This window comes from Crinia signifera, chromosome 8, assembly GCF_055691185.1.
Source record: "Crinia signifera chromosome 8, ASM5569118v1, whole genome shotgun sequence".
NCBI classification, from domain to species: domain Eukaryota; kingdom Metazoa; phylum Chordata; class Amphibia; order Anura; family Myobatrachidae; genus Crinia; species Crinia signifera.
The window spans coordinates 166,606,081-166,628,543 of NC_139224.1; the positions used below are offsets into that span (position 1 = coordinate 166,606,081).

The 22,463-nt window shown below is 47.3% G+C and overlaps 1 protein-coding gene across 1 annotated transcript in view; it reads left to right on the forward strand.

Annotated features, from left to right (window-relative positions):
• Positions 1–22,463, forward strand: part of ROR1 (receptor tyrosine kinase like orphan receptor 1) — a 201,209-nt gene that overhangs the window by 146,039 nt on the left and 32,707 nt on the right. The window contains exons 3-4 of the mRNA XM_083157682.1: positions 2,272–2,559; positions 5,856–5,886. Of these exons, the coding sequence (XP_083013808.1) occupies positions 2,272–2,559; positions 5,856–5,886 (319 nt within the window). The remainder of the gene's footprint in view (positions 1–2,271; positions 2,560–5,855; positions 5,887–22,463) is intronic.

The following is a 22,463-nucleotide window of genomic DNA, read 5'->3' on the forward strand; positions in this document are numbered from 1 at the left end:
TTCTTTTCACTGGGTCTTGCCATAAAGATTACCGCCATCGAATCAACATTTAAATAGCTTCTTCAGGATAAAAATGTTTTAAAATAACATCATAATAAACATTACATATATAAAAAAGGGCCAGGGCTGCCATCAAAAATTGTGAGGCCTGGGACGATGAAATTCCTAGGAACTGCAAAAATAATCCACAGAGGTTGGATGCACAGGGAAGGCTTGTCTTCAAGAAGTCCTCCCTGCATACCTCCCAACTTTCATTGGTGGCTCAGCGGGACATTCAAAATTTTGGGGGCGTGGCCTTGTGGCAAGGGGGCATGGCCTTCAAACTGCGGCACTGCGAGGTTTGTCGCTGCTGCCCATCTGCCTGAGCGTCTATTCGCTGCTGACAAGCGGGTGACGGCGAGGACTCCCAACTGCCCCCCTCAGCAGATCTCCAAAAACGGACAAAACAGATCTGAATTTTTTTAAAGTCGTTTTTTAAAGTCGTCCTACCTCCATGTCGGTTTGTATCTACCCAGTTTGTTTAATCACTGTTGTCTCCAATTGTAAAGCGCAACATAATATGCTGCCGCTATATAAGAAACTGTAAATAAAAATAAAGTTGGATCTGTTTTGTCGGAAACGGTCTTCAATGCACTCGGTAACGGCACCATTGACTAGGTGAGTGCCAGTTTCTGCCCCCCTATGTCTGCTACGCACCAACTTATCTGACCTATTCTGTACAAAAGGGCAGTAGGAGTAGTGCCGTTATTCCTTCTTAAATTGGGAACTTCGTTATTGTTCAGTTCCCCCAGGCCATGAACCTGGGAGCCTCCCAGACCACCTCCAGGAAAGTTTCAGGTATACAGGATCTATGGGCAAAATAATCAATTATGACCGCTCCAGCACCACTGAAGAGTCAGCAGTCCAGGAGGTATTTGGCTTCTAGCCTGTGCCCTGGGGGGACAAAGTCAAAAACAAAAACCAGGCACATGGTCAGACATGTAATTTATATCACCAACACCGATAAACGATGCATGTGGGAGCAGGAAATCAAGTGGCATATATGTAAAAGGTTTAGTCTCTGGTGTTTGCTTTAGTAATACGCCAGATGTCTATAAGATGTTACTGGTGAAGTCCTTGCTTGATGGTCCTTGCGCTTTCTAACAGGGCAAAATAAGGAGGAAGAACTCAAGATGATTGATCACATAGAACGAATGTACGAAAATCTCCCGCCACAAAATAAGCAACATTTTACAAATAATACTAAACATGATAAGATCTACCGTATCAAATTTATTATAGAGCATATATCAAGAAAAATGATTACCGGAACCAGGTTTCGAAATAAAGAAAATATTTTTTTTTTATAGAAAAATAAAAATTCTAAATCCTTTTTTTTTTACATCAATGTTTTAATAAAGTTGTTTACCTGTTAAGGTTTGTGGAGTTGATGCAAGGCTGATTTAGTATCTCTCTGATCTGGTTCACCCTCCCACCTTCCCTATATATATGTGTGTGTGTGTGAATTTACTGTTTTGGCCTAGCTCACTAAATTGAAGACCACCTTCTAGGCTTTTTTTAAGACGTCATGGTGCCTGTAGTCACAGCATATTAAAAAACTGTAATAAAGATGGTTTAAAACTATCTAAACCCTACCATTTAGCACATATTGGTGGTATTTAATGTAGGGTCACAACTGTCGGGCTGGCCCGACAGCCGCGATCCTGTCCCGACAGCCGTGATCCTGTCCCGTTCTTGGCTTGCTCGACAGGGATTTTGCAGGCGGGATTAAATGTCCCACCTGCCGAGTGCTGAGAAGGGGGCGTGGCCACGAGAAGCGTCTGGGAATTAGCGAGGGGTGGGGTGGTGAGTTTGTGGACAAAAAACTGCCACCGCTCAAATTGAAAGTAAAGACTGTCACAGCTCAAAGTGAAAGTACATGGCAGAAGCTGTCATTTTGACAGGCTTTTAACTAGTTTATAAATAAAACGCTAACACTTGGAATTGGTTTTTAGTTCTATTTGTTGACTGGTTGCTATTCCGCAATTTGTAAACAAACCGTATTATGTCCATCTATTTTACACCAACTCACCGGTTCGATGCCAGCGATATTAAACAATGACCCAATAAAAAAAAAAAAAATTGTTATACAGTTTCGTTTTTACATTTTACAATAGTTTCCATTCATCTTTAATGTTCAAGAATTTCTCTATAAAATCACAAACAGCATATATTCTTCTTTATTCAATTTTTATCTTTATTAATGTATATCCTCCCATGTGTCCCTGACAGATATTTATTTGATGCTCGATGAACCAATGAACAATATAACGACATCACTTGGCCAGACAGCAGAGATGCACTGCAGGGTTTCGGGAAACCCCTCGCCTACCATACGATGGTTAAAAAACGATGCCCCAGTTGTTCAAGAGCCCAGAAGGATATCGTTCCGAGCAACCAGTTACGGCTCCAGACTGCGCATACGGAACCTGGACACCACTGATACCGGATATTTCCAGTGCGTGGCAACCAATGGGCGAAAAACCGTCTCCACCACTGGGGTGCTGTTTGTCAAATTTGGTGAGTTTTAGCAATTTATGGAAAGGGTACATATTTTGCCAACAATTAATAGGAACTCCAGTCCCCGGGCGGCTGCTTAGGATTTGGCACTTGATGTGCCAAATTATACATGCAATAAATCGCAAGCGATTTATTGCATGTATATCCCTGGGGAACAGGCAGGGGGGTCCATGTGGCAGGCTGCGGTGTCCCTGCGGCATGTGGCGGGCAGCCTGGTCCCTGCAGCACGAGGTGGGCAGCGGGGTCCCTGTGAATTGAGTATCACTTTTCGCCGGGTGGCAGCACGGGAAGTGCTGCTGAATTTGAAAACACTGGCCAGATGCATCAGCGTCCGGCCAGTGTTTTCAAATTCAGTAGCGCTTTACATGCCGCTACTCAGTTCCCATCCGCTGCACGGACCCGCTGACTTAATGCCCAGCACCGCTTCCCAGCCGCCGCTGCCCGCCCCCTGTCACCACCATCACCTGGCTGTACCCCGTAGCCCATACCTCACTACACGGAAAGGAGGTCCTAGGACGGGTGGTCGGATGGCCAGTAGACCTGCTCGGGTCTGATGCGCCCGGGACCACCCGTCGGACCTGAGGGGACATTAAACCGAGCCATTTTGGGACAATTTCACAGCCCGATTCGTTGCAATCGTCCCAAATTGGCTCGGTTATTGGGCACCTTTAGGCACTATGTATAATAGTTTACCAAAAATATATGTATACACATACTGTGTGTATATATATATATATATATATATATATATATATAGCAGCGTTGTACGGCGGCTCTCAGGTCTGAAATAGTGCCAATACACCCGCCGATATACAGCCAACGTTTCAATAAGTTTTACTTGTTTTCATCAGGGCAAAAAAACATAACTTCAACTCACCATTTTATGTGCTCACACCATCACCATTCTGTCCAAGTGAGACGCGCTGCCCGCAGCCGCCGGGAGCGTCCCACAGCAATGACATCACCTAGTGACAAAGAAAACTTGGTACTTGTTTCCTAGCACGGCCACAATCTGGAGTAATCGTGTCCCTTAATTAAGGGACACGATTACCCCCGATGGACCCGATTTCTTTTGAAATCAGGTCCATTTTGCCGGCTAGGATACAATATCGGGGGCATCGCGTCGGTCGGGACCATTAACATTGGTCCCGGCGCGACCGACGCAATGCCCCCGATATTTCCATAGGCTTCAATGTTAAAAAATATTTTAACATTGAAATCTTGTCGGGAAAGTTAAAATATCGGGGGCATCGCGTCGGTCGGGACCATTAACATTGGTCCCGACGCGATGCGACGCGATGCACCCGATTTTTGCATAGGCTTCAATGTTAAAATATTTTTTAACATTGAAATGGTGAAAAAATGTGAAAAAATGTGAAATGGGCCAATATGACCCATTTCACATTATAGATGTCCCCGTCATCACCCCACGATAGACGCCAACCCGAAGCGTGGCGAGCGCAGCGAGCCCGCAAAGGGCGGCGGTGCGCGTCCTCCGACCTTTTCATTCCCCTACTATCCACGTCGGCGTGGAGTTGAGAATAGAATAGTGTGGCGAGCGCAGCGAGCCACCGAGCCCGAAGCGTGGCGAGCGCAGCGAGCCCCGCGAGGGGACGCGGATACCTTCACAGTTATACGCGTCCCTTCGCGGCCTTCACAGGTGTCCGTGGCGACGCGGACACCTGTGAAGTCCGCGAAGGGACGCGTTTACCTGTGAAGGTATCCGCGTCCCCTCGCCACGCTTCGGGCTCGGTGGCTCGCTGCGCTCGCCACACTATTCTATTCTGAACTCCACGCCGACGTGGATAGTAGGGGAATGAAAAGGTCGTAGGACGCGCACCGCCGCCCCTCGCGGGCTCGCTGCGCTCGCCACGCTTCGGGTTGTCGTCTATCGTGGTCTGGAGTTTACGCGCTTACATTTGGGGGGGTTGGGAATTTTTTTCATTGAATCCAATGTAAAATTGGGTCCCAGGGACCCAATTTACATTGGATTCAATGAAAAAAATCGGGTCCAAAATCGGTCGGTCGCGTCGATCGCATCGCATGCGACCAAATCGCATGCGATGCGATCGACCCGATTTTTCCGACACGACCACCCCGATCTAAATCGGTGTGGCCGTGCTAGGAAACAAGTACCGAAAACTTTAATAAACTGTAACACTTGGACAGAATGGTGATGGTGTGAGCACATAAAATGGTGAGTTGAATTTATATTTTTTTTGCCCTGATCAAAACAAGTAAAACTTATTAAAACGTTGGCTGTATATCGGCTGGTGTATTGACGTTATTTCAGACCTGAGTTCCGTCAAACAACGCTGCTCTGTGGGGACAAGTTGGTCTCCTTACTTCACAGATGGCAACAGGACAGTTATAGTGAGTGCCAGAACCCATCGACATTTAAATATATATATAGATAGCTTCAGGGGGCGGACCGGCACTCGGTTCCACACAATAGTAGTTGCTGCAGTGCCTTCCCATACAAAATAATAGAAAGCAGGTAGAAAGACGGCACTTGTAGGCTGTGGTAAAAAACTTCTTTATGCAAACATCAAAAAATGTGCAATATCTTGCACATTTTTTGATGTTTGCATAAAGAAGTTTTTTTACCACAGCCTACGAGTGCCGCCTTTCTACCTGCTTTCTATATATATAGATAGTTATTTATTTACAGTTTCTTATATAGCACACATATATTCCGCAGCGCTGTACAGAGTATATTTAAACATTCACATCAGTCCCTGCCCCATTGGAGCTTACAATCTATATTCCCTACCACATGTACACGCACACACACAGACATTCTAGGGTTAATTTTGTTGGGAGCCAATTACCTACCAGTATATTTTTTGGATTGTAGGAGGAAACCGGAGTACCTGGAGGAAACCCACACAAGCACAGAGAGAATATAAAAACTCTGCACAGTTAGGGCCATGGTGGGAATCAAACTCATGACCTCAGTGCTGTGAGGCAGTAATGCTAACCACTACACCGTCCGTACAGCCAGATATACTGTGTATATAGTTTCTCTTTGAGAATTTACAAGCTCATTCCCATTTGTCAATATTTTTTAAAGGATTGTCTCAATGACGTTTCTCTAAAGGTGGCCTATCAGAAATTAGGTGTGGCTTCACAGGATTTTGGGTGTGGCTTGCAAAAATTTTGGATTGTTTATGGAGCCTTTGCTTACATCTTGCAATTTTAATTTTGAAAACAATGAAACTGCGTCTCATATGAACACGGATTAAATCTGACTAAATCTGTTGCTGATTTAACCCAGGTTGTTTGTCTAATTACAGGTCCTCCGCCTACTGCAAGTCCAGGATCCGTGTAAGTAACTCAGATGATGACAACTCATCTATATCCAGAGATATACTCAGCTAATTTACTTTTTTCTGCATCATATCTTTGAACACCGATATTGTATTTAGTTCCATGTATAGACTGTTCAGAGAGGAAACCTTAGTTGCTATGATATTACCCATTACCAACATACAGTCACTGAGTGCAGGCAGCCATTTTGTAAGCTGAACAGACAGTAACATTCCTTTGTTCCTTGTTTCTAAGTGATGTCGCTAACTCCTTTTGGATTGATTATAGACACCTTCCCTGTCACAGTTAAATGTGTTATATACAGGGGTGTAACTACGATAGGTGCAGGGGGAGCAGCTGCTATGGGGCCCAGAGCTGAGAGGGGCCACCTTCCCTGTCACAGTTAAATGTGTTATATACAGGGGTGTAACTACGATAGGTGCAGGGGGAGCAGCTGCTATGGGGCCCAGAGCTGAGAGGGGCCACCTTCCCTGTCACAGTTAAATGTGTTATATACAGGGGTGTAACTACGATAGGTGCAGGGGGAGCAGCTGCTATGGGGCCCAGAGCTGAGGGGCCACCTTCCCTGTCACAGTTACATGTGTTATATACAGGGTGTAACTACCATAGGTGCAGGGAGTGCAGCTGCTATGGGCCCAGAGCTGAGAGGGGCCACCTTCCCTGTCACAGTTACATGTGTTATATACAGGGGTGTAGCTACCATAGGTGCAGGGGGTGCAGCTGCTATGGGGCCCAGAGCTGAGAGGAGCCACCTTCCCTGTCACAGTTACATGTGTTATATACAGGGTGTAACTACCATAGGTGCAGGGAGTGCAGCTGCTATGGGGCCCAGAGCTCAGAGGGGCCACCTTCCCTGTCACAGTTACATGTGCTATATACAGGGTGTAGCTACCATAGGTGCAGGGGGTACAGCTGCTCTGGAGCCCAGAGCTGAGAGGGGCCACCTTCCCTGTCACAGTTACATGTGTTATATACAGGGGTGTAACTACGATAGGTGCAGGGGGAACAGCTGCTATGGGGCCCAGAGCTGAGGGGCCACCTTCCCTGTCACAGTTACATGTGTTATATACAGGGTGTAACTACCATAGGTGCAGGGAGTGCAGCTGCTATGGGGCCCAGAGCTGAGAGGGGCCACCTTCCCTGTCACAGTTACATGTGCTATATACAGGGTGTAGCTACCATAGGTGCAGGGGGTACAGCTGCTCTGGAGCCCAGAGCTGAGAGGGGCCACCTTCCCTGTCACAGTTACATGTGTTATATACAGGGGTGTAACTACGATAGGTGCAGGGAGTGCAGCTGCTATGGGGCCCAGAGCTGAGAGGGGCCACCTTCCCTGTCACAGTTACATGTGTTATATATAGGTGTAACTACCATAGGTGCAGGGGGTGCAGCTGCTATGGGGCCCAGAACTGAGAGGGGCCACCTTCCTTGTCACAGTTACATGTGTTATATACAGGGTGTAGCTACCATAGGTGCAGGGGGTGCAGCTGCTATGGGGCCTAGACCTGAGAGGGGCCACCTTCCTTGTCACAGTTACATGTGTTATATACAGGGTGTAGCTACCATAGGTGCAGGGAGTGCAGCTGCTATGGGGCCCAGAGCTGAGAGGGGCCACCTTCCCTGTCACAGTTATATGTGTTATATACAGGGAGGTATCTACCATAGGTGCAGGGGGTACAGCTGCTATGGGGACCAGAGCTGAGAGGGGCCACCTTCCCTGTCACAGTTATATGTGTTATATACAGGGAGGTATCTACCATAGGTGCAGGGGGTACAGCTGCTATGGGGACCAGAGCTGAGAGGGGCCACCTTCCCTGTCACAGTTACATGTGTTATATACAGGGTGTAACTACCATAGGTGCAGGGAGTGCAGCTGCTATGGGGCCCAGAGCTGAGAGGGGCCACCTTCCTTGTCACAGTTACATGTGTTATATACAGGGGTGTAACTACCATAGGTGCAGGGTGTGCAGCTGCTATGGGGCCCAGAGCTGAGAGGGGCCACCTTCCCTGTCACAGTTACATGTGTTATATACATGGTGTAGCTACCATAGGTGCAGGTAGTGCAGCTGCTATGGGGCCCAGAGCTGAGAGGGGCCACCTTCCCTGTCACAGTTACATGTGTTATATACAGGGGTGTAGCTACCATAGGTGCAGGGGGTGCAGCTGCTATGGGGCCCAGAGCTGAGAGGGGCCACCTTCCCTGTCACAGTTACATGTGTTATATACAGGGTGTAGCTACCATAGGTGCAGGGAGTGCAGCTGCTATGGGGACCAGAGCTGAGAGGGGCCACCTTCCCTGTCACAGTAACATGTGTTATATACAGGGGTGTAGCTACCATAGGTGCAGGGAGTGCAGCTGCTATGGGGACCAGAGCTGAGAGGGGCCACCTTCCCTGTCACAGTAACATGTGTTATATACAGGGGTGTAGCTACCATAGGTGCAGGGGGTGCAGATGCTATGGGGCCCAGAGCTGAGAGGGGACACCTTCCCTGTCACAGTTACATGTGTTATATACAGGTGTAGCTACCATAGGCACAGAGAGTGCAGCTGCTATGGGGCCCAGAGCTGAGAGGGGCCACCTTCCCTGTCACAGTTACATGTGTTATATACAGGGGCGTAGCTACCATAGGTGCAGGAAGTGTAGCTGCTATGGGGCCCAGTGCTGAGAGGGGCCACCTTCCCTGTCACAGTTACATGTGTTATATACAGGAGTGTAACTACCATAGGTGCAGGGAGTGCAGCTGCTATGGGCCCAGAGCTGAGAGGGGCCACATTCCCTGTCACAGTTACATGTGTTATATACAGGGGTGTAGCTCCCATAGGTGCAGGAAGTGTAGCTGCTATGGGGCCCAGTGCTGAGAGGGGCCACCTTCCCTGTCACAGTTACATGTGTTATATACAGGAGTGTAACTACCATAGGTGCAGGGAGTGCAGCTGCTATGGGCCCAGAGCTGAGAGGGGCCACATTCCCTGTCACAGTTACATGTGTTATATACAGGGGTGTAGCTCCCATAGGTGCAGGAAGTGTAGCTGCTATGGGGCCCAGTGCTGAGAGGGGCCACCTTCCCTGTCACAGTTACATGTGTTATATACAGGGTGTAGTTACCATAGGTGCAGGGAGTGCAGCTGCTATGGGGCCCAGAGCTGAGAGGGGCCACCTTCCTGTCACAGTTACATGTGTTATATACAGGGTGTAGTTACCATAGGTGCAGGGAGTGCAGCTGCTATGGGGCCCAGAGCTGAGAGGGGCCACCTTCCCTGTCACAGTTACATGTGTTATATACAGGGGTGTAGCTACCATAGGTGCAGGGGGTGCAGCTGCTATGGGGCTCAGAGCTGAGTGGGGCCACCTTCCCTGTCACAGTTATATGTGTACGTAAGTTTTACAATATTGTGTGGTCCATGGGGGCCCTTACAAACGTTTGCTATGGGGCCTCCATATAGCTAGTTACACCCCTGTGTGGGACAGTACCAAATCCACCTCAGAGGCATGATGCATTAATGTTGGTAAATCCATTGTTATGACACATTACAGGTATAGCCGGCGAATTGGTCTCACTAGAGGTAATGGATTTATTTATAGTGGATCTCGGAATGGACTGTTGTGTGAGAAAGTAGCCGGCGTGTCAGTAAATATGAGGCCACAGTGTAATGTGGGCCGCTGTCATCCTCCCCTCTCCGTCAGCCATTGCTCTGCGTGCCCTCCTGTTCCCCTTTCTCTGCGTATAATGAGAAAAATCCTCTTGAAGTGGTTGCTGAGCGCTGCCAAACTCGCTGCCTCCAATGGCCGACGCTAAAACATTTCTGCCTTTAATATCCTGCCAATTTCTCTGGCACCGCCAGTACGATTTTGCTTGTTACAAATATGGATGTATGTTTTAGATTTTATGTTTCCTCGTGATGCCCAAAGTGCTAAAACTGACATATACAACACATAAAAGACATTCTAGACTAGTGTCAGAGTCAAATGGCCTTAATAGCTTATTACAGATGTTTCATAAATCATTTGGTGAAACGTCTACTTCTTCCATTTAACCATTAACAGACTGTAACATGGCTGCAGGCTAGGAGTGCGGAAGAGCGTGCAATGAATAGAAATTCTTTGCCGATAACTGGACTGCGTTCTGTCCCTAGCACCCCTCAGTCCGTGCCGTAACCAAATAGGCGCCTACTTATCCATTTCGCACCACTGACTGCCGGAACTAAGACCTCTGTGGCAGAGGATTCCAAACATGGTCCCCACAGCACCCTAACGGTCCAGGTTTTCTAGCTTTTAATGGCTCAGCACAGCTGATTATACAACATTGGCTGGGATACTGATTAAGCCACCTGTGGCCAAGCAGGGATATACTTAAGACCAGGACTAGGGTGCTTTGAGGACCATGGGCCTAATTCAATCCGGTTACCACCGCCAAACGCCGGCTTCCCGTCAATCATCTTGAGTATAGCCAGCGATTAAAAAAAGAGGACCTCCGGTATGCAGATTATGGGCCGTATATCGATAGTATCGATAATCATATAATCGCATGGTCTGCAAATTTACAGTCGTACAATCACATCTAGGCTTAGGGATGGCCATCGATGACTTGAAATCATTGATGGTTTATGGCCCATGTCCAATACTTTTGCCAGGTGGTTTCCCTATATCGATGGCACAGCAGAACCGATGTTTTTTCCCCAAGGTGGCGGGACACAGAGCATAATCCAGCTCCGGCAACCCTGAAGCCCCACCCCCACGTTCTGATTGACCCTCGAGCAGTGGCAGATTCACCACGGGGCGACAGGGGCGGTCGACCCGGGGCCCCCACAGATCAGGGGCCCACACACTCCAGTTGGCGGGGGGTGAGGGGGTGGCAGGCAGCACAAGGTGGGCAGGGGGTCCCTGCGGCGACTGGATAGTGCCTCCGCAAGGACCTCGCTGCCTCCCCAGCGCTGATTGCAAGGTGGAAGAGGGGGAATGATAATTACATGTCTTCTATGGGTGGCCAGGGGCTGAGCTTTGGAATGGAGGTGGGTGTTTGTCTGAGGAGGGGGGGGGGGGTCATCATTACTGTAAAGTGCCCACTATACCCCCCTGTGCCGGGCATGCCTCCAGAATGGCCAGAGAGGCTGGGACAGCAGGCAGAGGTGCCAGTGGTGAGGGTACTGCAGAGGAAGGTGGCCCCAGCCCTGCGACTTACCGAGCGAGAGGGTGGCGCTGGGAGGGGGAGTGATTATCTCGTCTGCCACTCGTGACCCTCTATCCCCCTGTCGCTTTGTGTGCGATGCCCAGAGCCGCCAGCTGAGGGATGGCTGCTGCGTCCTGCCGGTGCCCGGGGTCAAGCTGCACACGCTGCTGCTGCCAGCCTCCTCCTCCTTCCACTGGCCAAGGGGATGAAGGCTCTGCCTGTGTCCCTCTTCAGCCCCATCCATGTCTGTGATCCTTCCTGACAGCACCCTGCTCCCCAGACCGTTACACCCCCAGCACACACAGCTGTCACAAATCACGATCCCGCCAGCCACAATCAGATTGCGGCCCCGCACTCTGCACGGGTGGAGGGGAGGGGGGGTGAGGAATGGAGGGGTCCCCCACACTTTTTGTTGTCTGGGGCCCCCACAGACCTTAATCCGGCCCTGCCAACTAGCCATTCAGTCAAAGATAATGGATGACCACCAATAGCTAAAACTATCGATGGTTATCCATCACATATTTTGTGACTATCAATAGCTGGTTGCAGTTTAACCATTGATGCACTGCACTGATGGCCATCCCTAATTAGGCCCCATGTTTGGGAACCAAGCTGCATGGGGATCAAGCTGCGAGTAGCTTAGTATTTAACCATATAAAATGGGGCATTACCCAGTATTTCTAACGCCAGCCAATATCACAGTACCATTTCTCTGAATGATGTCCTCAATATCAGTCCTTATAATATATGTAGTTCTGGGTAAACGCACAGTACAATTCCTCTTAGTTCTCACGGATGAGTGCACAGTACCAGTTCTCGAATTCTAAGGGCCAGACGTACTAAGCTTGAAAAGTGATAAAATGGAGATTTGATTGAAAAATGACAGTTATGAGCTGATTGGTTGGTGGTGTGTCGCTCTTCTTTTTATCACATTTCAAGGCTTACTACATCTGTCCCCAAATGTTGACAGTGTTCTAATTGTTTGTAGTTTGAGCCCACCTTATAGGCGTTAAGGGGTAACTGATGTGAATGTTCAAATACCCTCTGTACAGCGCTGCGGAATATGTGTGCACTATATAAGTAACTGGTAATAAATAAATACATTTGCTCAAAGTTTATAAAAATTGGTTGCTATTGGCATTTTTAGAAGCTTAAGTAAATGTAAACGTCTATGATGTGGATATTGATGCATTTGATATATATATATATATATATTCCGTAGCATTTATGACGCCGTCACTAACTGTGCTTATTCTGTAGTAACACATTACGGGGCACCCAAATTTCTGCCTTGCCCCAGGTGACAACAATCCTCGTCCCTGATAATCCAGCCTAGTAACAGTTCTGTTTATGCGTCCAGCATATCAGTCAGTAATCTCCCCCCCGTTCTTTCCCCTTAAGCGTAATTGCTTCCTAGCGTGGGACCCCACACTTCCTGCAAGTCTCTGGGAGGGAGACCTTTGTGCTTACAAAAGAAATGAGGGTGTTAACTCATAAACTTTCCATATTTCCATAAATTATTACTGACATATAAACAGTCCGCTGTTGAAATTCAATCACGTCCCTATTTATAACTGATTTTGGCAGTGATGGGGATGACCGAAATGTGGCTAAGGGTCGAATTTGTTTTATAGGGCCAGATAAGTGAAAATCCATGTACTCAAAACATAATAATGGTGTTTCAAACTTGTTTGTTGTTTTATATTTACCAGCGTTAAATTGCTAAATAAGCGGTCCATTTATCAACGAGTTTTAGCGATTTAAAACTCCTCGTTTATGATCAAGAGTGCTCCAGCCAATCAGAATCCTAACTGTCGTGTGTTTGAAAATGGACAGCTGGCCGCTGGCTGTGTACTGTCTCTGGAAGAGAAGGAGCAGTGTGCGGTCAGGAATCGGGCCCCTCTGTGTCTGGTTGCTGGCTGTGTACTGTCTCTGGTAGCGAAGGAGCAGTGTGTGGTCAAGAATCGGGCCCCTCTGTGCCTTCCCTCTGGCTGTGTACTGTCTCCGGGGTTCCCGCTATCGCCTGTAAGATTAATGCCGCTGCTTCCTTCACCAGTGTCAGTGTGGGGCAGATGAACACTGATGTCTGAGGGCATTGCGGGTATCTCCCAATCTCTGGATTGCTGGTCAGACAAAACCACAAGGAGACGCTGATGACGCTGCAGACGGAACCGGAAATGACGCAAGAGGGTTCATCTCCATGGCAATGGAAGACTTCTTCCGCCATCGGGAGACCACTTCTTCTGCCATTACCAATATTATTTTTTAGTACCCCCAGCCGGTCTGCAGAGTACCCCAGGTTGGGAACCACTGCCCTAAATGACAAAACTGAAACATACATTAATATGTCTACTTCTACAACTTTTTAATTTGAACCGTTAATAAACTGTTTGTAAATCGGTTAGCTAAGTTCGATCTATTGGCCGGTATTGCTAATTCCCATTCTTATGTAGTTGTTAGTCCGTGTGAGCCATTTAAAACAGGGGTGCAGTATACAGAGATCCCCCCATATTCACCCAGGGACATGGTTATGAGCTACACACTCCCACCGGGATGTGTAATTTGGTCTACAGCATGATGGTAGACAGTCATTAGGTCAACACCATTAGGTCGACATGGGAAAGGGTCGACATGGGGCTAGGTCGACATAGGAAAAGGTCGACATGGTTATAGGTCGACAGGTCGTTAGTTCGACAGGTCATTCGTTCGACAGTTTCTAGGTCGACAGTCAAAAGGTCGACATGGGGTTTTTCACTGTTATTTGGGGTTTTTCACTGTTATTTAAGCCGACATGTGCCGACAGGCGGTATTTCATGCCCTACCATCCACTAGGGCGTGGTGGTAGAATAAAATAGTGTGCCGAGTGTAGCGAGGCACCGTGCCCAATGCATAGCGAGCAATGCGAGGGGATGCGGTGCACTTTAAACTGTATCCATGTTGACTGTGTTGACACTCAGGTCAAAAAACAGTAAAAAACCCCATGTCGACCTTTTCACTGTCAACCTAGACATTGTCGAACTAATGACCTGTCGAACTAATGACCTTTCGGCCTAGAACCATGTCGACCCAATGGTATTGACCTAATGACTGTCGACCATCATGCTGTAGACCAAATGATCCCAACCCCTCCCACCAACGCTCATCATCTTAGTAAATATTTCTCTGCGTTAATAAAAAGGTTTGTGAGAAGCCGACACGACAGCGAGTCTCCTGCTCTCAGCCTCTGGCCTCATGTGAGGAGTGTTATTTATTGCTTGTTGGAAATGTAGTAAAACATAAACTCTTTAACTCTGGCTTCTGAAATGATGCTTTATCTGTGTTATGTCACCCCAGTGATTTTATCTGACTTTTCTTACAATGTTTTTGTCTGCGTCTTTGTTGTTTGGAGGAGATCCCCCTGTATGAAATGAGCCGATAGCTGTCAGATGAGTATAAACATCGATAGCGAATTATCACTGAGTTACGAAATAGTTTTTCTTTTAAACAAAGGGAGACCGTTACTCTATTTAAGCAACTGAAAACTGACAAAGGCAGGAGCTGAGAACCAAATAGAGACCTAGGGCCTGATTCTAGTGTCATCGTTCCCCATTCCCCGTGTTTACGAAAAACATCCATTCCCAGCTATGTAGGGAACTCGGCGAGGGGGGGTGATTGAATGAAAAAAAATTGAGTTAAAGCCACACGCAGCGATGCGAAATTCGCAGCGCTGCATGTGGAACAGACAACCGGCAGAATACCAAATAAGATTTTAAAATTGCCAAGGCACACCATCACACCCCCACAGGAAAAAAAAAAAAACATCGGCCCACACAAGAAAAAAAAAAAACATTTCCCCCCATATGAAAAAAAAAAAAAAACAATCACACTGGTCTCCACAGGAAACAAAAATAAAACATATTGGCCCTCACATGAGACCAGTGAATAACAGTTGAACTGGTTTTGGTGGCTGTAAACTGGTGTAGACATTTTTAGATCTTGTGGCACACTTGAGAACAGCTCAAGGCACACAAGTATGCTACGGCACAGTGGTTGAGAACCGCTTCTCTAGCCATAAGCCAGCATTTCCATACAGATAAATGCCCCAGACCGTCTTTTTAAACCTTAGACTCCTCCTCCCCCTGACACTCCCACACTGCCTACTTAAGGGAGTTCCTCACAGCTCCTCTGGTTGATTAGTAACATGCTTTCAGTCCTATGTTTCAGTATACACTCCTGGTCATTTATGTTCCTTATAATGTCTCCGTTGGCAACTACCCATTCGCACTCCCTTAGTGGTGACCAAGGTTTAGATCTCCCAATCTGTCACGGAAAATCCCCCCCAGTAAGGATTACATAAACACATCTGTTACTTGGCTGCATGGTAAGGAATTTGTTGGGTGTGTAGAGCAGTATTATTGTGTAGCCCCCAGCATGTCTAGTACAGAGTGCTAACATTGATAGCATGCTATAGAGCTGCAGTACGCTCACCTATGAAATATGTAAAACATTGCAATGTTTCCAGGAAGCTGGAATAATACAGTTCTGTAGCCTGAGCCCCCAGGAGCCGAGGAGGGGTGTGCAGCGTCACTTAGCTCTACATTGCAGGATAGGAATGTGCAACTGCCCATTATGGGTGGGGGTCATTAACTTTATTACATTGTAGGACCTATGTAGGTGAAAGTCCTTTCTAGCAAAGACATCTTTCACAAGTGTCTGGGAACGTAGAACACACAACATCAAAACTTACAGTAATTGTTAGTGGTTGGCTACAGGGTATTTACACGTAAGAAAAGTGCCATGTGGGGGAGCAACCAAAGTTGCAACCGGACCTATAGTGAGTTGCGTGTATGTAGAGTGTACGCTATATGTGGTTGCATCTTCTGCTCTAAGCATAGGTATGTCTAAGTGGTGTTACCAGCAGGTCTCACATAGATGCACCTGAGCCAGAATACTGCCGGGCAGTAACATAGCACTTACCATCGCTGTAGGTGCCACAATTTCTGACTGTATTATACACAAAGCAGGTAAAGGCCCTCGGTGTGTACTCATGCAATTCACGTGATTGGTGGGAAGAGATCAAACGGCAAATAAAATTAATCATCAGTTGGGAGAAATGAAATGCATTCAGTATAGAACATATACTAAGCTGCCCTGGTATTACAGTGCTTTATGCCTAGCTGATCTGTATGATACATATAGTCCTGAGTGTGATATAACCTCTCGCACCTGCCGGGTGACCTGGGAAATGTGCCAGTGATTAATGAGTTCACCTGTGCACCTGGTGGGTGACCAGGGAAATGTGTCAGTGTGTAATGAGTACACCTGTGAACCTCCCGGGTGACCTGTGTGGGATCATGAGAACCACGGATGTATTGTAGAGGGCACCATTCACCCTGCGACGGTTGGTATGATGATTGGCAGATTGGCTTCCTGCCCCAGCATTGTTAAACTTGCCACTCATCTCTAAATTCACAGAACCGCATCTCAGGCGCACAACCGAGTATACTTTGTAAATAAGGCCCATTGTGTAACGGCTCTCAGCTTGTTATATGTGCCCTGGCAGAAATGTGGCCAAAACCCCCAAAAGCCACCGTCAGGCCGCATTTCCCATATGAACCATGCAGTCCGGGGTGTTTGTGGCTGGTGTTACCCTATACAAGTTTATGTGATCCTTTCTACAGTTTCCCCTGAAATGGATCCAATCGGATCCCTCCCAGTCCTCCCCTGCGGCCACCCTGGGCAGAGGGACTCCCGAGGTGTAAACTCAGAAGCTCCAGCATTGCAAAGGGCAGCTCTTATTTCGGGATGGCCATCGATGGTTGCCATTGATGGCAATAGTGCAACTGCCCATCGATAGTGCTAAACTATGCAATGGTTGACCATCTATATTTTTACCTATCGATGGTCATCCATTGTGTTTGACTGATTGGCAAGTGGGCCAATCAAAACACAGAGGTGGGGCTTCTCGGGTGTCAGAGTGGAGCTATGCTCCGTGCCCCGGCATTTTGAAAAAAACATCTGATGGAGAGAAACCATCTGACTCTCCCCCCATCAATGGCAAAAGTATTCGACATCGTCCATAAACCATCGATGATTTCGAATCATCGATGGTCAATGGGCATCCCTACTCTTATTGGGAAAGCTGTCCTTTGCGATAATAAGATGAATATAGATGCAGTTAGTGGTGGGTCCGGCGTTCTGCTATCTGGTCCAGTTCCGGTTTTTACTTAGTCCTGGGTTCGCAGAGCGTTTACCTGTTCCCTATGCTGCGAACATATGCATCCTAGCGAATAGATCTGAATTGGCCCCTTTGTATGTTTCACAGAGGTTATGGTGCTTTTTTAATATCGCGACAATACAATCTCTATATATATAATTTATTCTATTTTTTTTTTTTTATTGAGAATACAAAGTATAAGTATCACAGAAACAAATACCAATATATCCCCAGGGGCTGGCATTTATATATTCAAATGTTCCTGGTCGTCTCCTTCCCTTAGAATTATTTTTTTTCCTTCATCGCTACTTTCAGATGTAATTAATCCGTACTGTGTGCACCAAGGACCACCTGGGCACAGGGAAACCCAATACAGGCTGTACACGAACAATGAACATTTTGATGTAACAATGCGGTTCATTGTTCCGGGGATGTGTCAGTCACAGCGGAGGGACCATGCATCGGGACTGTTTCTACATTCCGTGGCGCAGTCAGTCCTGGGGAAAACGTGTTTATCTAGCCTAATAAAAACATTAAATAGGCAAATAAATCTCTTCTACCCAATATACTTTTCACTGCACAGTAAATTTAAAAGCATTTGTGAAAAAAAACTCTTAAGGGTCCATAACAATGTAATTTATGTTTTATTTCCACGTTCCCTGTTTTTTTTGTTTCTGCTTATAACAGTCGCGGATTTTTAACTTACAAATTGTCCTATCTTATTTTAAATCATTTGACAGGAATAAGAAAAAAGAGAAAGTCTCTTACGAGGTGTTTGATAATAAAGTCGTATAATTAGAACCATACAGAGCGCCGCAGGCTTACTACGGAGCGCGCTAATGCCCCTCGTCCCTAATGCTCCATAGAAATGGTATTTAAAACGTGTTGGTTTTATTGATCTTGTTAACAACGGGGGGATATGGTTTTGTCTGTGGTCAAGGAAAGTTATTTTTACATATATATACGCTTGTTTCCACTGAACCACACTAAAGGCGGGCCTGGAACTCACACGCTTATACTGGGAATGAAGGCAGGGAGTGTACGCTAGGTGAGGACAACATTGGTTTTCTCTGCACTCCAACCAACTGCTGCCACCACCCTAATCCCACCCAGCCACCAATTTCCACTTTCGCCCCCTCGCGTGAAAGTACAGAGGTGGACCTTAGAAGTTCCATATATGGATGCCAATCCTGGGGCATTTTTTCAATCCCGGAATTCGGGATTGAAAAATGTTCAATTCCGGGATCCCGGGATTGGCTTCCCTTATACAAAATCCCGCACCGGCCGCCCACATATTTACTTACAATTGCGGTGCGGCCGGGCCGGTGGGTGATGGAGCTGGGCTTGTAGGTAGGAGGATGCAGCCTGGGTGGGTGGTTCGTCGGGTGATGCTATGGGGGTCGGGGAAGAGGTGAGTGCAGGCAACCTGGGTGGGCGGTATCATGTAGGTGGCAGGAGGTCAGCGCGGTGCACACAGGATGAGGCGGCAGTTTGTGTGGCCTGCGCAGCGTGACCTCTGACGTCCTCACGCTGCGCAGAGCCGCACTGCCCGGGACAGGAGAAGCCGGGCTGCGTCTGAGCACTAGCTCAGACGCTGCCCTGCATTAGACTGCACAGTCTAATCCCGAGATTGGAAACCCCGGCGTTTTAGGGGACAAATCCTGGGATCCCGCCGATCCCGATCCTGGGATTGGCCCCCCTAGTTCCACAGCTGCCACCTGCATTACATACAAAAAGTATATCTTCCTCATAGAAGTTACTTTTCCAGTTTGTGCAGACTTTGCGTAGCCCAGGACTTACTCGGCCAGTGTGATAGAAACAGGCTGATGGGGGCGGAGCTGATGTCACATGACCTCCCTGAAGCTGCTTGGGCACGCCTCCGTTTTTTTGACACTTCCAGAAAACGGGCAGCTAATACCCACAGTTGCCGGCTTCCTGTCAATCACCTATGAACAAATTGCAAATAGAGTCATTGCTGAATTTTGTTGCCATCTGTGCCTCATGCTTGCGCACTACGATTCGTATGCATCGTTCAATAAATTCAAACAGGTCTGAATAACCCCCATACTCTTAATATAATAAAATGTTCTCTCTTGGAATTATCTGGGTGACTCCGAAATTTGGGGAGTTTCCCCAGGGAGTGTGGACTCCCAGATCCTGCACACTGTTGGCATCCATGCTTTCAATACATATCGTACCTACCTCATCTACGTATGCTTTAAAGTACACTTGTCTTCCATTTCTGAAATCCCATCACTTTGCTGAGGCTTGGGTGACTAGTATGCTAATTAGGCTGACTAGTATGCTAATTCGGCTGACTAGTATGCTAATTAGGCTGACTAGTCTGCTATTCAGTCCTCCCAACATCTGTACTGTGCAAGTGCAGCTCCTGATCTGCGGCAACGGTCGCGGTGCCCCAAAGCTGCAGCATGATTTACATACGGCATCCATATGTGGGAGGGAAAGGGGGGCAATGGGGGCGTGTTGGTCCCTGTTTTCTGGACTTACTGAGGGCGCTGGCACATCTTTGGACGCAACTTCATTGGCCTCCCCAATTTTAAAACACCAGCCATACTGATACTAAGCTGTGGAGAGAGTTAAAGTGGACATGGATAAAGTGGCAGCTTATTAGCCCCTAACTGCCATGTTACAGGTTGTGGGGCCTATTTGCTAAGCCTTGCAGAAAGATAAAGCGGACAGAGATAAAGTTCCAGACGGCATGCTCCTAACTGTCATTTTTTTTCCTTCAAACACTGGGACAGATGTATTAAGTCTAATGAAGAGATAATGCCAATCAGCTATGTTTGAAAAATGGCAGTTGGGAGTTGATTGGTTGATGCTTTATCACCTCCCACTTTATCTACATTGAATTAGCTCAAATGCTGAGTACAAAGACTTGGGGGTATATTTACTAAGATGGGGGTCCTATTGAAGATGAGATGTTTCCCATAGCAACCAATCAGGTCTGTTATCTTCTAGAAAGTGCTAAATAAATATTAAGTAGTGTCTGATTGGTTGTTATGGGCAACGTCCCATCTACAATAGAACTCTCATCAGTAAATTGTAGAGAGACAGGAAGATCTGCGTCTGGTTTCCCGGGCCCTCCAGGGGGTGACGCTCCCACAGACGCTTGGCCAGAGACACAGAACTCAGAGAGAGATATAGAGCAGGCCGGGGAAACCTCTGCGATAACCCCACATCCAGAAGCTCATTTATAGATCAAGAGTTGGACCTGCTCCAATATCCACAGACACAAACCAGCGCGCGCGCGAGAGGAAGCCGCTATCTATATATTATGCACAATTTAGGAAATATTATACTCATGAGACGTATCCGCATCGCACAGCTGCCAGCGCCGTCCAGCGTCTCAATTATCCACTTCACTTTCCTCCCTGTATCTCGTCATGTATTTCATTACTAGCGCAGTATTCACGTACATGGAGGACTCATATGGTCTGACCGTTCCAGGTGACAGTGAAGAGGGGGTGGGGGGACTTACAAAGTAGCTGCCACATGCTCATTGGCCAGAACCATTCAGAGCGGCTTAGCCACGCCCTCCATTTTATGTGGCCACACCATTCCATCAGTTTTATGCCAGCAGCTTAACTACAGTATAGGAGGCCGGTAGGCGTGAGGCCACCCCCCAATTGGCCAAGGCCCCCCAAAGCCCAAAACATTTTATAGCAGCACTGCTTATGATGATTGTGACACCTGCCAGCACTGATTCTGATTGGATGATTACAGATTCACCTCAGAAGGTGGTTAGGGCGAGATGTATTAACATACATCGCCACGCCCCCGCCACGATGCTAGCGCATATGTACTAACATATGCGTCTAGAATCGCGGTGCGGTGATGGAGGCCCCCCGCGAGTGCTGGGAGGGATCTGCTTGGATGGCGCTCTCAGGATCAGAAGCAGACGAGAAGCCCATAGACATCTGTAGGGTAACGGCAGCACCACATCGCATTCTGTAGCTGTGTACATATGGAAAATGTGCCCAAATTTTGAAAACATTTTGGGGTTTCCCCTGGCAATATTCTTTTAGTACATACGCACTGAAAATTTTTGCTGTTTTCTTTTATTATACCTCATTCGCTTTCATGTCCTTTAACTTATTTCAGTTTAGAAACCTCAATTATTTTCCTGTTCGAATACACATATCGGGGGTGGGGGGGGGGGGGGGGTAAGGGTGCAGTCTGGGTAATTTCTGGAAGAAACGGTTTGAATTGTGTGTTTAATAAGTTATAATCAATGGGATGTGAAGTTCTCCCGCACACTCATTCACTTGTCATTGGGGGGAGCAGCAATCTCGCAGCAGTTCTTTAAAAATGGGAGCGCAGATGAATTCCAGATGTGGCCCGGCCTCTAATTGACCAGTGGCTGCGGCGCTGTTTTGTTCTGTAACTGTCGTCAGTGTGTTCGCGGATGTAAACATTTCAGGACAACGCGCCTCTCATTTAACCCCTGCAAAGTCACCGTGAGACCACCTCAGCACTCTAATGAGAGAGAGACTGCACTGCCGCTGCATTCACAAACACATACGGTCATCGGCCCAGCGTCCAGCATACTACTGATAATAAGACGTAACTTACGCCGGCCCGGAAGTTACTGACTCATCGGGGATGTGCAGCAGACTCACTATTGTGAGCAAATAGAGTTTAATAGAAAGTTTAAGGGGCCTACTGTATTTAACAATTAACAAAGGGTCTGATTCAGTCTTGTCTGCTTGTTATTTTTCTCCTGTTCGTAGAGAACAGTCAGTCTAAACTGACTTTTATCCTGGCCATCGATGGCTGAATTCACCCGGCCAATGTTAAAACTGCCAGGGGTTCCCACGTGTGCATATTCCATAGTGGGGAAGGAATTTGTCCCGTTACGAGCATGTCTGAATCACCCCCAAAGTTTGATTGCACTGGCTCTTTTCTTACACTGTACGGGCGAGACATGTGAACCATCGCATAAACCGTACTGCAGCCGATCGCGCCACTGCACAAAACAGGTTTAACAACAGGAGCTACGCGGCTTAATGAGATGCGATCAATTGTGGTTGGGTCTTCTGTGGTGAACCCTTTAAATAGTCAACTCATTTACAAAGAAAACATGTTCTTAATATGATCATTAATATGAGGCCTGCTCCAGAAATAGAATTTACAGCCTCGTTTACACGCTGCACAATGATCCTGTGTAAACGGCAGCCTCGCGCTGCCA